General features: G+C 42.1%; 1 protein-coding gene and 2 pseudogenes across 1 annotated transcript in view; all 3 read left to right on the top strand.

Moving 5' to 3' along the window:
- LOC116091259 overlaps window positions 1-213 on the top strand; it is a 4250-nt pseudogene extending 4037 nt beyond the window's left edge.
- Window positions 214-1633: 1420 nt separating this feature from the next.
- On the top strand, window positions 1634-2604 carry LOC116077621 (annotated as a pseudogene).
- Window positions 2605-12149: 9545 nt separating this feature from the next.
- LOC116077689 (rhox homeobox family member 2-like) overlaps window positions 12150-14745 on the top strand; it is a 4677-nt gene continuing 2081 nt past the window's right edge. Inside the window, 3 exon segments of the mRNA XM_031352440.1 lie at window positions 12150-12274; window positions 12276-12328; window positions 12540-12930. Of these exon segments, the coding sequence (XP_031208300.1) occupies window positions 12150-12274; window positions 12276-12328; window positions 12540-12930 (569 nt within the window).

The following is a 14745-nucleotide window of genomic DNA, read 5'->3' as shown; positions in this document are numbered from 1 at the left end:
CATTGTAGAGATGGTTTAAGAAGAGGAGAGAGCACTTCAGGAGAGGACAATGTCAGTCAGGGATGAGTAGTGGTGCTCCTCCGGGGGCCCACTCCTCCTCTCTCTGAAGATGGCGGCGGAGCCCTATTGCCCTGGGGCCACTTGCAGATGCCCGCTTTCTTCCACCAACATGTTATTACATCTTTATTCCCTAAGCACTTGTATTTGAAATAAATAGGTTTTCAGTTTATTTGCTTCATGTGTCTTCTGGATTAATATCGTATGTATGGCCCTTATCAAGGAAGTGCCATTTAAAGAGAGTGACAAGGTCTCCTTCTGTGGGGTGATGTTACTGAGTGACCATCAGTAGCAGTTTAATACCAGAGAGCGTTGTCACATGCCACATCAAGTGTGCATTGACCCATACATTGTTTTTGTCCTCCTAGCACACAATTTTCTCCCCCAGATGAGCTGACACTTTAAAAGGTATATTTCTAAATTATACAGTTCTCAAGGTTTCAGAAACACACTAATTCTTAAAGTAGTTTTCCAGTCTTGTAATTTCTTAAACAGTTTTTGATAAAACCAAACACCACTTAAAATTCCAAGAAACGCCTCATGCACTCTTATTATTCTGCCCATACTTCAGGCTCTGGGTAGCAAACATGCAGCTGTCATTTTTTAGAGTTACAAAGGGTGCAGAGGCACACTGAATAGGAGGAGCTAGGTGTCTCTGGACCCTATAGCATAGTGCCCGGGTGATTGAGTAGTCCTGCACTGGACATGCCCATCTGGGTATTGCTGGAAGGACTTGGGAGCTGCTCTATCAGACTCATGCCTCTGCTGCTCACACTCACCTCTCTGCTCAGACCCCTCACTTCCTCTCCTCCCATCCTGCACATGACTCAATTCCAAATAGATCAAGGACCTCAACACAAGACCCAGTACCCTGAACCCAATAAAGGAGAAAGTGGGCAATATGGTTCTCCATCCTAGAAGAGGAAAGGACTTCAACCGGGTCCTGGTGGTGTGGGCATTAAAATTAACAATTGACCAATGAGACCTCAGAAATGAAAAGCTTTAGCAGAGAGAAGGAAAACATCCTTCTGATAAGAAGACAGCATACAGAATAGCGGAAAAATCTTTACCAATTATAACTCTGTCAAAGGGTTGATGTCTAGAATGTACAAAGAACTCTTAAAAACTAAATAATAGGAAAACAAACACCACAGTTAAACATTGGGGCTTGAATTAAACAGGGAGTATTCACTAGGGCCCTTGCATATATGAACTCATAGGCTGTGACTGCTTATAACAGATCTGCACAGGAAAAGGCCAGCCAAAAATAATGCGAATAAGGAAAGGCCTCGTGAATTTCCACGGAAACGGGAAAACTAACCTTTGATGGTGGTGGGAGGAGAGTCCCTTTTCTTCCACGATAAGGTCATGAGGAGGTTATACATGCTCCAGTAATAGTCTTACATCCATGTACACAGACAGCAAAAAGGAGACTCGGTGGGTTTTAAAAAACATCAAATGCGTAGTTCGATCAGTAGCGGGAGCGGAGAGCGGACCCCAGAGAGCCCTGAGAGCTCCACCGCCGCTGCCATCACACCCTGGAGGAGCCGCAGCCCCAGTCACCATCGCAGCAACCATGAGTAGCGAGGCCAAGACCCCGCAGCCAGCCGCAGCCATCAGCGCCATGGACACCAAGCCCACAGGGGCATCGGTAGTGGCGGCCAGGGCTTGCCTCACATGGGGGGGGGGCGGATCCCGCCAGCGAGGACAAGAAGGTCATCACAATTAAGGTTTTGGGAACAGTAAAATGGTTCAATGTAAGGAGCGGATAGGGTTTCATCAAGTGGAATGACACCAAGGAAGATGTATTTGTACACCAGACTACCATAAAGAAGAATAACCCCAGAAAAGTACCTTCGCAGTGTAGGAGATGGAAAGACTGTGGAGTTTGATGTTGTTGAAGGAGAAAAGGGTGCCGAGGCAGCAAATATTACAGGCCCTGGTGGAGTTCCAGTTCAAGGCAGTAAATACGCAGCGGACTGTAACCATTATAGATGCTATGCACGTCATCATAGAGGTTCTCCACGCAATTGCCAGCAAAATTACCAGAATAGTGAGAGGTGGGTTAAAGAACGAGGGATCGGAAAGCGCTCCTGAAGGCCAGGCCCAACAACGCCCGCCCTTTCTCAGGCGAAGGTTCCCACCTTACTACAAGTGGAGACCCTATGCGCGTCAACCACAGTATTCCAACCCCCCTGTGCAAGGAGAAGTGATGGAGGGTGCTCACAACCAGGGTGCACGAGAGCAAGGTAAAACCGAATATATATCAGGGTTACAGACCACCATTCCACAGTATTCATTTTAGGGGCCCTCCTCACCAAAGACAGCCTAGAGAGAATGGCAATGAAGAGGACAAAGAAAATCTAGGCGATGAGACTCAAGGTCAACAGCCACCTCAATGTTGGTATCGCTGCCACTTCAATGACCGATGCAGATGCAGACGCCCAGAGAACCCCTAAACCACAAGATGGCAAAGAGACAAAAGCAGCCGATCCACCAGCTGAGAATTCATCTGCTTCCGAGGCTAAGCAGGGCGGGGCTGAGTAAATGCCTGCTTACGGTCTCTACCATCATCCAGTTTGGTCATCCAACAAGAAGAAATGAATATGAAATTCCAGCAATAAGAAATGAACAAAGGGGCTGGCAAGATGGCTCAGTGGGTAAGAGCACTGACAGCTCTTCCGAAGATCCTGAGTTCGGATCCCAGCAACCACATGGTGGCTCACAACCACCGGTAATGAGATCTAACGCCCTCTTCTGGTGCGTCTGAAGACAGCTGCAGTGTATTACACAGGCGGGGCAGGAGCTAGCGGGGCTGGAGCAAGCAGAGGTCCTGAGTTCAATTCCCAGCAGCCGCATGATGGCTCACGGCCATCTGTACAGCTACAGTATACTCATACACATAAAACAAACAAATAAATGAACAAAGATTGGAGCTGAAGCCCTTAAGTGCTTGCTTTTTGCCCATTGACCAGATGGCATTCCGACTGTCTGCATGATCTACGAAGCATGGGGTTTTTAGTCCTTTTACCTAAAGATGTCTCTCTGGTAATGACAAACGTGTTTTTTAAGAAAAAGAAAAAAGGCCTGGTTTTTCTCAATACACCTTTAACAGTTTTTAAATTGTTTCATATCTATCTGGTCAAGTTGAGATTTTTAAGAATTTCATTTTTAATTTGTAATAAAGTTTACAACTTGATTTTTTCAAAAAAGTCAACAAACTGCAAGCACCTGTTAATAAAGGTCTATAATAATAATAATAATAATAATAATAAAACATCAAATGGGAAGAGAGAAGTAGTGAGGAACAGGGTAGGGGTAATTGGAGAAAAGAGAATGTGGGGGTGGATTTGAACACACAGCATTATATGCATGGAAACAATGCTCAAACAGTAAAAGTAGACAAAAAGTAAATCAAGTGGGCCAACCGCTGCTTGACAGGGAAATAGAGGAATGAGAATTGGTAAGAGGAAATGATGCCCTGGTTTTTTGTTTGTTTGTTTGTTTTGATTTTTTGAGACAGGGTTTCTCTGTGTAACCCTGGCTGTCCTGGAAGTCACTCTGTAGACCAGGCTGGCCTCGAACTCAGAAATCCACCTGCCTCTGCCTCCCAAGTGCTGGGATTAAAGGCATGCACCACCACTGCCCGGCTGCTCTGTTTTGTTTTGTTTTGTTTTGTTTTGTTTTTGAGACATAACCTTATGTATTGAAGAATGAATTTCAAATTCACTCACTAGTGGAAGCTGATTTTGAAAAGCTGATCAGCCTACCTCTATCTGCCAAGTGCTCAAATAACAGGCACTGAGGCACTGGAACACCAGGCTTGCTTCTTCAGTGCTCCAGATAAACCATGGATGGCTTTATACATGTTAGGTAAGGGCTCTGCAAACTGAGCTACATCTCCAGCGCAGAAACATATGTCTTTACTATTTTAGCCAGACTAGAGAGAGAAAAATTCTCCTGTTCTTGACACTTTGACAAGAGCAATGTCAGGATTTAGAGCAAAGAGGGAAGTAAAACTAGGAAAGAGAAACATGTAGGCTTTGTTGTGAGGTAGTTATCAGAACTGTGAGGTAAGTCTTACCCTAGGAGAACTCCAGCACCAGGACTCCAGGATATTCCCATCCCAAACAAGGAACAGTCTGGAAACATGATAGTGGTGTAGGGCCTTCTATCTTGGGGGATGAGGTAAAAACTCTGGGAGGGGGAACCTGGAAGGGAGGCAACTTTTGGAATAAAAATTAGATAGATAGATATAGATAGACAGACAGACAGACACACACACACACACACAAACACACACACACACACACTTGACCAGAACATGGGAAAATTTGGCTGCCTTGGGATGAGTCTGACCACATGCCATTGAAGGGTGTGCTTGAAGGGGTTTGCAGCCCCTTAGGAAGAACAACAATATGAACTAACTAGTACCCTCAGAGCTCCCAGGGACTAAACCACCAACCAAAGAGTACACATGGTGGGACTCATGTCTCCAGCAGCATATGTATAGTAGAGGATGGCCAAGCCGGTCATCAATGGGAGGAGAGGCCCTTGACCCTATGAAGGTTCTATGCCCCAGTGTAGTCGAATGCCAGGGCCAGGAAGCAGGAGGAGGTGGGGTAGTGAGCAGGGGGAGGGGGGAGGAAACGGGATTGTTTTGTTTTGTTTTTATTTTTTTTCGGAGAGGAAACTGGGAAAGGAGATATCGTATGACATGTAAATAAAGAAAATATCTAATAAAAAATTAGAAAATACTAAAAAAAGAAAGAAAGAAAGAAAAGATCTGGCAAAATCTGTGGTTGTGAGTAAAGCCAGAGTGCAGGTCAGTCCACACAGAAAAGCCATTCGGTAGGACAGCCATTCTAGAACATACTTCATCTTAGGTCCTTTTGGTTCTCGAATTGTGTTGCCTTTGATAACATTTCCAAACCATGTTTCAAAATGACTTTTTAAAGATTTATCTCTAGGTTTTTTTTAATGTGTTTTTTGGGCACGTGTGTATGTGTACACATGTGCACGCCATATGTGTGTGGCTGATCAAGGAAGCCAGGAGAGGGCATGTACTTCATGGAGCTGGAAGTACACGTATTTATAAGCAGCCCAAATGGGTCGTAGGAGCTAAACTCAAGTCCTCTACAAGAGCAACAAGTATTAGCCACTGGACCATCACCCTAAACCAACCAAAATGACTTTTGAGGTTTGTGGTCCTTGTGGGTAGAAAATGGAATAAGAAAGCCCTACTAATCAGGAATGGCTAATTTCCAGAAGACACATACTTCCTAAGGAACAAAGAATTGAACCAAGCTTATTTTCACTAAGTACATATATATTACACATACATGTATCCTGTGGGTAAATCATTATATGCATTTTAACTTAGAAAGTGTGTACACATTATATTAAAATAGTTGTATTATAAATAGATATGTAGGATATATATGCATTTGCACATTAAAACATATATATGTGCATATGTATGTATACATATATATACATAAAGATTGTTAGTCTAGTATTCTTTTGTGTAGTGTGTGTGTATGTGTGTGTGTATATGTGTGTTTGATTTTAAGACAGAGTTTCTCTGTGTAGCCTTCCTTGTCCTGAACTCACTCTGTAGACCAGGCTGGCCTCAAACTCACAGAAATCCTCCTGCCTCTGCTTCCCCAGTGCTGGGGATTAAAGGTGTGTGCCACCACCACCTGGCCAAGGTTGGTGTTCTTTAGAAAGCATTTCTCTGGAGAGTCATATTCTGGTTGTGACATATGAATTATTCAAATTAGTATAGCTAGGGGATCCATGAAACTATTCATAAAAACTAATCATAAATTTTATCCTTACAGGGAGAATTGGAATGAGGTAATAATTCGCAAGCTGAATCCATATAACTAATGCACTTAGCTAAACATAGACTTATGGAAATAAAGAAAATATCAAGTCAAAATACCCAATTCTCCTGAGTTTTTAAAGAAGTTTTGTTAGTTCTTTGAAATTTTTTGTATATATTTTGATCATATTCATCCCCCCAACTCTTCCCCATTCAACTTTGTACCCCTGATTTTTAATAACCCATCACGACTAATTTGTGCTGCTCAAATATTCTTAGATATGTGCATATATATACACATATACCCTAATATACCAAGAAAATACTGTTTCCTTATGATCATACACAGCCTTTTCCATCCTCTCTCCCAAAATGATCTCTGAGCCTTGGGAGGAGGACGTGTGGTATATATATGTTCTATTTGGGGATGAGATTTCTTCAATCTCTTGTTTTCTATACCTTGCTCAGTAGTAGATCTCTATGTTGATCAGTATATACTGAAAATAGAAGTTTCTCTAATGAGGGCTGAGAAGTGCACTAATTAGAACAGTACAACATTAGGTGTCGGTTTAATGCTATGCTGATTTGGCAGAGTAATAGGAAGGAAGTCTCCCTTTAGGACTTGTCTAGCTACAGGTTCTTGGCTTTAATAATAGTGCCAAGTCTAGGTTTCAAAGTATGGAGTAGGACCTGAATTCAATTAGAAAGTACTTGGTTGCTACAAATAAGAAAGGACAAAGACAATATATCTTTTAGTTGATAATATAATACTGTAGATTCTTACTGGGTTTTATTAAGTACTTCAATTATACTCCTAATGGTTTACTTCACTGAACCAATTCCTTTTTCCCAATCATTGTAGAAATGGCTTTTGAAGAGGAGAGAAAAATACAGGAGTTATAAGAGGCCATAAACGCTCAAAGGTCCTCCTCCTGCTTCCCAAAGCATCTCTCTCTGAAGGCTGTGGAGAAGCCCTAGGGAGCCACCCTTGCTCAAGGCGCCATAGTCAGATGATGTTGTGCCACCAAAGCCCTGTTACTACAGAGTTGTCTCCTCTCAGTACTTGTATTTGCAATAAAGAGCTGAATTCTCAATATATTTGTTTTGTGTGTTTTCTGAGATTGCTAAGATACATGTCTGATATCAAGGAAATGCCATGTAAACAGAACAACAAGATCTGTTTCCAGGAGGTAACGCCTGTGGATCACAGCTAGTAAGTCCTGTGGGTTACAGGGACTTTCCAACTTCCATAGTAGGGTTACCCTGACCCACGTGTTCTTTTTGTGTCACCTCCTCATACTGCTCTCACCCTCTTTTTTTTTTAAAGATTTACATTATTTATTTTATGTGTATGAGTACACTGTAGCTGTACAGATGGCTGTGAGCCATCATGTGGATGCTGGGAATTGAACTCAGGTAGGCCCCACTTGCTCCAGCACCGCTCGCTCTGGCGTAATACACTGTAGCTGTCTTCAGACGCACCAGAAGAGGGTGTCAGATCTCATTACAGATGGTTGTGAGCCACCATGTAGTTGCTGGGATCCGAACTCAGGACCTTTGGAAGAGCAGTCAGTGCTCTTACCCGCTGAGCCAACTCACCAGCCCCCCTCACCCTGACATTTAACCCATGCAAATTTATAAGAGAGACCTAAGGACCCTAAGGAGAAACAGCAGTCTTTTCCACACACAGATGATCCCCACCCCGCCCTCCACCCTCCTACTCAGCATTTCACTCCAGGCCTGAATTCTGACAGAAACTTTATTTGAGACAACCCATAGGGTTCACAGGACACAAGCAATGAAATAGTAACTAGACTTCTCTCAGTTATTTTCCTTGCCTGCCCTTTCTGTGGGGGAACTTTTGGGGTCATATGTGGCATGAGCCAACAGTTAATTCTGTCATAATTCTTAGGTTTTGCTACCACCAACGTCCTGTTATTACACACTTAGGCCCTCCGCCTTTGTATTTACAATAAAGAGCTGAATTCTCAATATATCTGTTTCAAACGTCTTCTGAGATGGCTAAGGTATGTGTCTAAATTACCAAGGCAATGTCATTTAGACAATGCAGATGTGACTTTTCTTGGTTCTGACAGTTCAAAGGATCTCCACTTTCCTTCAAATTTTTCCTTTCTCTTCCATTCTCCAGCTGAAGCAGCTGCAGCTACTCTAGACTCGGGTTGGATAAGCATGGGCTTACCATTTTTAAAATGAAACTAAGTATTGTAAATGAAAAAGAAAGAAAGCTAACATGCAGTGGTACAGGCAGTGGGGTCCATTCATAAGGAAGGGAGGTAGAAACAATAAGAGCTGAACACAATGGCCAGGACCTGTAATCACAGCACTTGAGAAGTAGATGTATGAGAATTAGAATTTTGTGGTCCTCCTTGGCTACACAGCAAGTTCAAGAACAGCCTGCATGCATTAAAAGAGGTCTCCATCTCACTTTTAAAAGAGGGGCTGGGAAATGGTTCAGTAGAGAAAGTGACTGCCAAGCCAGCATGAAGATCTGATTGTGACCCCAAACATAGATGTAAAAGCAGTAGCAAACATTTAAATTTATGTTCTGAGACAGAGAAAGGTAGCTCCAAAGAGGTTGCTGGCCATCCCATCTAGCTGTAATTGTGTGCTTGAGGTTTAGAAACAGAATGTATTCCAGAAAAGGCTAACGTACAGCGGGCTAGAAAGATGTCTCTGCAGTTAGGAGTGCACACTAAGCTTTTAATACTTCTACTATAAATGTGCTAAAAAAGCTAAAGGAATTTATAGCAAAAGAATTGCAAGAACTCAAGAGAAAAGCATTCACAAAGAATATCAAACTGCTTTTCCAAACAATAAATAAAAATTCTAAAAATAAATTAAAAATAAAAATTCTATAAATAAAAAATAACATAAGGACTTGTGAGGTAGCTCTGAAGATAAAAAAACAAAAACAAAACAAAACTTGCCAGCAGTCTTAAGTCTTAATGACCTGATTTCCATACCTAGGGCCCACATAATGGGAGAAGAGAACGTTGTCCTGTGATATTCACATAGGGAGCACAGCATGAACTGGCCCCTTCCCCTCAGCAATAAATAAATGTATTAAAAGGATATATCCTAATAGCATTATTTATAAAGTAAATAACATCACTGAATAAAAATCACTGGAGTAGCCAAAAAGAGACCTGAGTAGTCTTGAAGATAGGTCAATTGAGAGTATTCAGTCTGAGGGATAAAGAAGAAAATATTGAAAGTATTGGAAAGTGTGGGAGTGGATTGTGGGGAGAGGTGGGGAATCAGGGAGGGAGATGGGGGAGGCAAAACTGTGATTCGTATATATTGTATGGAAAAATATTTTCAACAACGACAAAAATACCTAACGAAAAGAAAAATGTAGGGGTTCACAAGACGGATCCCTGGGTAAAGATACTTGGCATCCAGAGTTTGGTGCCCAGGTTCCACACAGTAAGAGAGAACTGATTCTCACAAGTTGTCCTATGGTTTCTGTGCATATACCATGGCATATGCCCCATAATATAAGTAAATAAAATATAATTTTAAAACAAAAAACTGTGAGGACACCTGAGTAAACCGCCCAAGAATTAGAAGGGATAGAGAAATGGGAAGAAAGAACACTTGGAGAAATAATAGCAAAATGATTAAATATGGCAAATCCTACAGCACTACCCATGGGGAGAAAAGCCTGACCACCCACCTTTAAGCACCATAAACTTGATATTTACAGCAAGACTCGGGAAAGAAGAAGCATCATATCCAACAGCATAGAGATATAAGGGATAGTGCCCTCATGAAACATGGGGGCCGGGAAGTACTGTGAACAGAGTATTTAAGGCAGTAAAAGGAATGTTTAAAACCCTGTTGATGGGGGGCTGGCGAGATGGCTCAGCGGGAAAGAACACTGAGTGCTCTTCTGAAGATCATAAGTTCAATTCCCAGCAACCACATGGTGGCTCACAACCATCCATAATGAGATCGGACGCCCTCTTCTGTTGTGTCTGAAGACAGGTACAGTGAATTACACCAGAGTGAGCAGGGCCGGCAGAGCAGTCATACACATGATGGCTCACAGCCATCTGTACAGCTACAGTGTACCCATACACATAAAATAAATAAAGTAAATCTTTTAAAAAAAAAACCCTGTTGATGGATAATTCTAGATGTGACCAAAACAATTATTCAAAAAAGACAAGAGTAACAAGTGCTCTTATCCCAGAAACTAGAAGGAGGAAGCAGGAGGAACAGATTAAGATTCTGCAACTGCCTAGACAACACTGTCTCAAAATTGTTTTTTTTTAAGGACATAGAATAGCAATATGACGAAATGGGCAGTTCTAAAGCAACATAAATTTCAATATATCATTTTTAATAATGTATAATAAAAATAGAGTACCCTGAGGGAAGGAAAACTAACTATAATAAAGCATAATAGATAAAGTGGATATTCTAACCACAAGCAGCAATATACATATTTTTTTCAAACATACAGGGAATATTCTCCAGGTAGATTATATAATGAGACAAAAAAAAAACACATGTCAGTGAATTTTAAAAATTAAATCAGGCCCTTTGCACACTTCGTTACTGTAGATGGCAATATCATAATTGGGGGAAAGAAATGGTTGTCTATTTTTAGGTAGAGTGTCATTTTCTATTTTTAGATGGTGTCATATGTCCCTCTATGAACACAAACTCACTTTGTAAACTAGGGTGACTCTGGCATCTACCTCCTCACAGGCTAGCATTACAGGACTGCCACGCACCATGCTAGCTTTATGCAGCTCATAGGGATCCTGTGCCTTTAAGCATGCTAGGTAAGGACAATGCAAACTGAGCTCCAACCCCAGCCCAGAAATGTATGTTTTTACTATTTTGACCAGACTAGGGATAGAAAAACAATTCTCCTGTGCTTGACACAGCAGTGTTGGGATTTAGAGCAAAGAGGGAAGTAAAACTAGGAAAGAGAAACATGTAGGCTTTGTTGTGAGGTAGTTATCAGAACTGTGAGGTAAGTCTTATCCTAGGAGAACTCCAGCACCAGGACTCCAGGATATTCCCATCCCAAACAAGGAAGAGTCTGGAAACATGATAGTGGTGTAGGGCCTTCTATTTTAAGAGTGACCAGAACATGTTGGGAAAATTTGGCTGCCTTGGGAAGAGTCTGACCACATGCCAGCGAAGGGGCTGCTTGACTGACAGTTCTGGGATGGAGACCAAGGCATAAAAGCCTGCTCTTGACACTTTGATTGTTCAGAGAAGACATTAGAAGTGTGTGTGTGTGTGTGTGTGTGTGTGTGTGTGTGTGTGTTCAAGATAAATGTGACGAAGCTCAGCACAGGTATGACAATTCTACTTACCAAAACTTGTCAGTACTACTAACCTACCCCCCAACCCCCGCCCCAGAAGCACTGGTGAAGATGAGCCCTCTGATCTGTCTGCTGAGCCAGCAGGCCCTGCAATTCTGCCCAAGCTCCCATAAAGGCAGAGCGTGGAAGCATGACAGGCTCTATCTTAGCTATCCTCCTATTGCTTGAAAAGACACTACCATGAAGGCATCTTATAAAAGAAAGTGTTTACCTGTTGGCTTGCTTACAGTTTCAGAGGGTGAATGCATGAACATCATGGCAGGAAGCATGGCAGCAGGTAGGCAGGCATGGCACTAGAGCAGTAGCTGGGAGCTTACATCTCCATCAATAGGATCTCAACAGAGGGGAGGGTTATTAACTGGGAATGGTGTGGGCCTTTGAAACTAGCAACATGCCTCTTCCAGCAAGGCCACACCTCCCTCTTAACAAGGCTATAGCTCCCAAACCTTCCCAAAGCTTCTACCAACTGGGGATCAAGAATTCAAATATTTGTGCTTATGGGAAGCCATTCTCATTCAAATCACCACAGGATCTGTGGTGAAAGTCCAAAGGAAGAGGCCTCCTAGATAATCACATTGATTTAATTCCTTTTCTCTGCCAAAATTCCAAGGAGTCTAGACCAAGAGGTAGTTCTACAAACATTTTCCTCAAGGGCTCCAAAGTTACTGGGAGATATTTTCTTACTCCCCTCAAATTGGCTTCTAGAGTTGGTCACCATCTCTTCCATAGGAAGATAACTCACCAAGGTCAGATGACTCAGCTGCGATGCAGCTTAAAAGGCCATTTCGGCATCTCTACTTCCCCAAGGACTGTACCCTCCCTGAAAACATATCCTGCTTATCACAGCACCAAACTGCTCTCACTAGGGCAACTCAGGGCTCAATCCAGAGCAACAGGTAATGAGCTTGAAGCCTGAACATTACGTCTATAACTGGATTCATAGTAATGTGGAACGGGCTGGAAGAAATCTCTTCCAGGTCAAAGGTCACCGCTCTGCTCTATTACCGGATATACATTGGAATTACCAGAGGTTCCAGTTCTGTCTTCAGATACAAAACTAAAATGGACAGCGCCCAAGGTACGGAGTGTTACATCAAGTACTTGTTCATTATGGGAGTTTATGAGGATGAGGGTATATAAGGTATGGTCAGTACATAGCTGGGAATGATGATTTAACTATCTCCACGAGACTAACGGATGTGGCTCCGGAGATGTGAGTAGATAGGCGCTGCGACTCCTTACCTACGTTAGGCCACGACGCCTGATCTTTCTTGTTTTCCCACCTCCAGGTATGAAGGTTTTGCTGGCTGAAGAGGGGAGAAATGAGGAAGATATAGAACAGGACGAGCTGGCATTGGGAGCCACAGCGGCAAAAGGGAGAGAAGAAAGAGAATTAAGTGGAGAGGGTTCCGCCTCCGCCTCCGACGACGACGACGCCTACACAGCCACCGCTGCTGCTGCTGACACTTCAGACCTTGTAGATGAAGATGTGAACAAGGAAGATGATGGCGTCAATGGAGACCAGAATGAGCCCATCCTTGAACATGCTGAGGGAGAGAGTTTCCAGGCTGCGCCAAGGCAGGTGCCACGACGTCGATTGCGCCATAGATTCACCCAGTGGCAGCTAGAGGAACTAGAGAGCATTTTCCAGACCAATTGTATCCTCAGTGTAGAAGCAAGGTGAGGAGATTGCCTGGGCTTAGGTCCTATTTGATGGAAGAGCATGCCGGAGGGTGGTGACCGGTGACTTTTGACCGTTAACTTTCTCCCTGGTCCTCCACAGGGCCTTGTTTTGTTTTGTTTTTAAATTATGTAACTAAATTTATTTTGGTGGTGGTGGTGGGGTGTGTGTGTATGTGTGTGTGTGTGTGTGTGTGTGTGTGTGTGTGTGTGTGTATGGACCACTTGGCACATGAGGAAGCGAGAGGACACTTGCAGCATTGCTATATGTTCCTGGTTTTTTTCTACTTTATGTTGTTAGGTAGGTCTGGTGACATTTTATTTTTAATTTCTTTTATGATGCAGATTTAGTGGATTGAGGTGATTTACTAACTCCTGTTTGTGTAAGATTTTTCACATGGAAAAATAATTATTTCTATATTGTTGCCAAAATTTGCTATATACTTTCCAAACCCATATTATATTAGAAATATAATATTTATTGATAACTGAAATTATTAGTCTACATTTCATATATAGAATCATGTGTAACATAATAGCAGGTCAAGATAAAAAGTTAGTACTTTAAGGTCATGTGCTGCAGTGCCTGAGGTTATCCTGTGGCGTGGACACAGGCAGATTGGCATTTCCCAGCCCTGGGGCCACTTCAGTGGGTACAGCCTCTTATGTTAAATGCATTTCCCACAGCAGCATGGAGGGGTAAGGTGTTTAGGTCAGTTTTTAAATGGCCTTATTTAAATTTGATGTTTTACAAAGAAACTCAGGGAAGGGATTACAACCAAAATCTCTACTTTGACTTTTGGGTTTTCCATACTTTTTATTTTGTTTTATTGGAATCCTTTTTTTTTTTCCCCCAGAGATGAGGACCGAACCCAGGGCCTCGTGTTTGCTAGGCAAATGCTCTACCACTGAGCTAAATCCCCAACCCCTGGAATACTTTTATAAAGGGAAATAATAACCAAGGTCATTTGTACAACTTTCTTAATTATTTCTTCATTGTTACCTTTTATTTTACAAGTTTCTGAATATAGATTAAATTTGCATTTTTACCAGTTTCAAGCCTTGTTTTCTTTGCTTTAAATGTATATAACTAGAGTACTATATGCTGAAAAGATGAAAATTGTGTTTGAACACAATTAAAGTCCCAAACTAAGCCTACTTTCTGTTTTGTTTTGTTTTGTTGCATGTGATTTTTTTGTGTGACAAATATATGTAATAAATGTGTCTCTATGTGTGCTTTTTATTAAAAAAAAAGTTTAATGTTCCATCATGTGGGTCCGATATATCAAACAGATCATCAGGGCTTTCTGGCAAGCACAGGTTCCCACTTAGCCATCTTATCAGTCCTGACAAACACTTGTCTCTTGAAATACTAGTCACCTAGAAAATTCAGGCTACCGGATCCTGTGTCCTGCACTAAGGTTCTGGGGTAGGGGTGAGAGTCACACAAAATAACGATGAAGGTATTTTCATACAGTATTTAAATGAGTCAAAGTGGAAAACTTCAGTCAATGTTTCCGATATTGCTAAGGTTCTTTTAAAAGAGATGTGCAAGGCTGAACTATGGTTGGGATAGTACAGAGTGGTATCCTGCTCTGGTTAACATTTTTGATATATCTGTAAATCATGTATTTTGCCTTTAAATTTTTATAATTAAAAACTCACTGACAAACTTATCTCCTTAACCCCCACCTCCAAGATCTCACTTCGAATCCCTTCCTGGACTGGCACTCACATTATAAAGCAGACTGACCTCCAACTCACAGAGATCCATCCATCATTGCCTCCCAAGTGTTGGGACTAAAGGCACCACCA

This window comes from Mastomys coucha, chromosome X (assembly GCF_008632895.1).
Source record: "Mastomys coucha isolate ucsf_1 chromosome X, UCSF_Mcou_1, whole genome shotgun sequence".
In the NCBI taxonomy this organism is placed as follows: Eukaryota; Metazoa; Chordata; class Mammalia; order Rodentia; family Muridae; genus Mastomys; species Mastomys coucha.
This window is presented reverse-complemented; position numbering and strand designations above follow the sequence as displayed.